This window comes from Solanum verrucosum, unplaced genomic scaffold (genome assembly GCF_900185275.1).
Source record: "Solanum verrucosum unplaced genomic scaffold, falcon-dt-bn FXZP01000216.1, whole genome shotgun sequence".
In the NCBI taxonomy this organism is placed as follows: Eukaryota; Viridiplantae; Streptophyta; class Magnoliopsida; order Solanales; family Solanaceae; genus Solanum; species Solanum verrucosum.
The window spans coordinates 171,660-174,158 of record NW_026020037.1 but is presented as its reverse complement, the minus strand read 5'-3'; the positions used below and the strand labels follow the sequence as shown (position 1 = coordinate 174,158).

At 34.0% G+C, this 2,499-nt stretch overlaps 1 protein-coding gene across 1 annotated transcript; it reads right to left on the bottom strand.

Annotated features, from left to right (window-relative positions):
- Positions 1 to 644: 644 nt before the first annotated feature.
- On the bottom strand, positions 645 to 2,019 carry LOC125821637 (probable pectinesterase 8). The gene is made up of 4 exons (XM_049501049.1): positions 1,703 to 2,019; positions 1,442 to 1,613; positions 896 to 1,353; positions 645 to 801 (listed from the first exon to the last, which is right to left on the bottom strand). Exons 1-4 carry the CDS (start codon positions 2,017 to 2,019, stop codon positions 645 to 647), a joined length of 1,104 nt encoding a protein of 367 aa, XP_049357006.1.
- Between the last annotated feature and the right edge of the window lie 480 nt (positions 2,020 to 2,499).

Below are 2,499 nucleotides of genomic sequence, written 5' to 3'. Positions count from 1 at the left end.
TGTAGCAGATGCTCTTTATTATTTATGATATCAGATTTTGGGAATATTTCATCGTGTACCTAATAGTTTGATTTGAGGCCGACTTCCTTCTGGAAGTCTCGTATGGTAGTTTTATCTCCTTTTCCACAATATCTTCCTTTCGCCTTACCTATTGAGTTTGAGATGGGTGTGTGTCATCATAACCTTGGTTTGTGGGACATGACAGTTATGGTTTTGTATATCTTCTTTGGAGTTTTAATATGAGACTTGGTATTGAAATTTGATGTTAATACTTCTTTCACGTAGTTATTTTATTTTATATTATCTATTATTGGGTTGGCTTACTATTACGGAGGTTAGATAGGTATCATGATCACTTGTCTTAATTTTAAATTGTTGATATTTAGGTCATGTGTTTTTAGTATTGAATTTAAAATGGAGGAATGCCTACAGTTCCATTCCTATACTTAATTAAGTAAAAGAACCTCAGCTCAATGGTCAGTAAACAGCAGATATAATAGAATATTCATTTTGTGCTAATTGAAGAATATTGATAGATAATCAATCTACCATACATACAACATCAATCTCACTTATTCGCGTAATGAAAAATATATTTTAGTTTACAAATAATGTAATTAAAAATAGGAAGAAATAATATAATTTTAATTTGAAAATGATTGTAGCCATAAATGAGCATCAATGAAAGATAAGTTGAGGAAAGGAAGAGCTTGGGTGTCATTAAGCTTTTGAACGTATGATGCTCTTTGTGACATGTTTGACCCTGCTCCTGAACATTTGTACTCCCCATAGAAAATCGTCCTATAATCATTTCATGAATATTTTGTCAAATGAAAAATGGTATAGATGAGTCAAACTTTTAAATGATGAGCATATTTTGTAAAATAAACTTAACTGATCTCTTGAAGGGTCATTTAAGTCGTTCCATCCGTCAGGAGAAATAATATCAGTCATGAAAGTATTGGAAAAGACTACGGTTGAGAAAGACCTCCATGCTCGACCTAACCAAATCCGACCAGTTCCTCCAATACTGCAGTTCACGAATGCAAAACCGCTATCTTCATCTTTCGAAGCCCTGCCATGTGCCGTTACTGCTCCATTTATCGATCTTGATCCTGGACTCGCAATTGATGTCAATTCACAGTTCTCATAAAATGATTTTCCATTGCCAAACACAAAGTCGATAGAACCTTGTATGTAACATTCTTTGAAGTAATGTCGACCTCTATCATCATGGAGGGTATCCTGAGATCCGAAAAATCCACAACCCCAGAACGCTGCTTGGTCTCCTCCTATTCTTATTGCCACTGCTTGTGCTCCTACCACCCCCGGCACTGCCATCGGAGCCACATTCTGTGTATATCCATCATTATATATTATATATTTATTATTATTATTATTATTAATGCACCTTGATGTTTTAATAGAAAGGGAGATATACCATGAAACTTAAATTCTTAGCTATGAAGTTGGTGGAGAAAACTTGGACAGAGCCACTGTTAAATGTTCCATGTGATGAATTGGCATTGTCATTATATATTATAGCTGTTGAAGTGTACCCCTGTCCTTGAAATGTGATATTAGGCTTGCTTTTTGGAACAATCACCTTTTCACTTCATGCATAAACAACAATTTTACACTCATCATAATATAAACTACTCTATCTTAACACTAATTAACATATTTATTACACACTACTTACAAATATATGCCACTGTTGATCCAAATCAAGCTCCTTATCACGCTAAAATTCGCAACAGAATCAACAGCAGCTTGCACGGTCGTGAAATTGCAACAACCATTATGATCAACACAAATAATTGAACTTGTGTTAGGATCTATACTTGGAAAATTGGGCGAGAAATTATCACATATCGTTTGGTTTTTTCTTTTGTCATCTTGGTGATGATGACTTCGATCAACTTTAAAACTTAAATGCTCAAGTAACATAAACGATGTTGATACAAAAATAGCCACAATGGCAATCAAAAGAGGGAAATACATGCCTTTACCATTCATTTTTCTTTTCTTTTCTTGTTGGAACTAAAAGAAATAAGATTAGATATATTTCAAATAGGATATATGTCTTGGGTTTATATAACTTGGAAAAAACAATATTGAGGGGAAAGGTAAAAAAGGAAACTTAGATGAAGTATAAGAATAGATGACATGTCTTGCAAATTACCCTGTCCCTTTTTGGTAACCTTTTTTTGCAGAATGCACGTACCTACCTAATTTGTTAGTACCTTTGTCACACTGTAACTCCTAATTACTAACTGATATTAGGAAGAATATTGATTGATTGAATGTTTACCTGTTGATTTAAATGTGTCTGTTAAAGCTAGACTACTTGGTCCTCCACATGTCCATACGCACACGCAAGTGTACATGATCGTGCAAGTAATAAAGTAGCTCTTTTTAAGAGCCGGATGTCAAACCCACAAACTTATGATCAGTTAATATTTAATTTCGCTAATGACTACAATTTAAGGCAAGCGC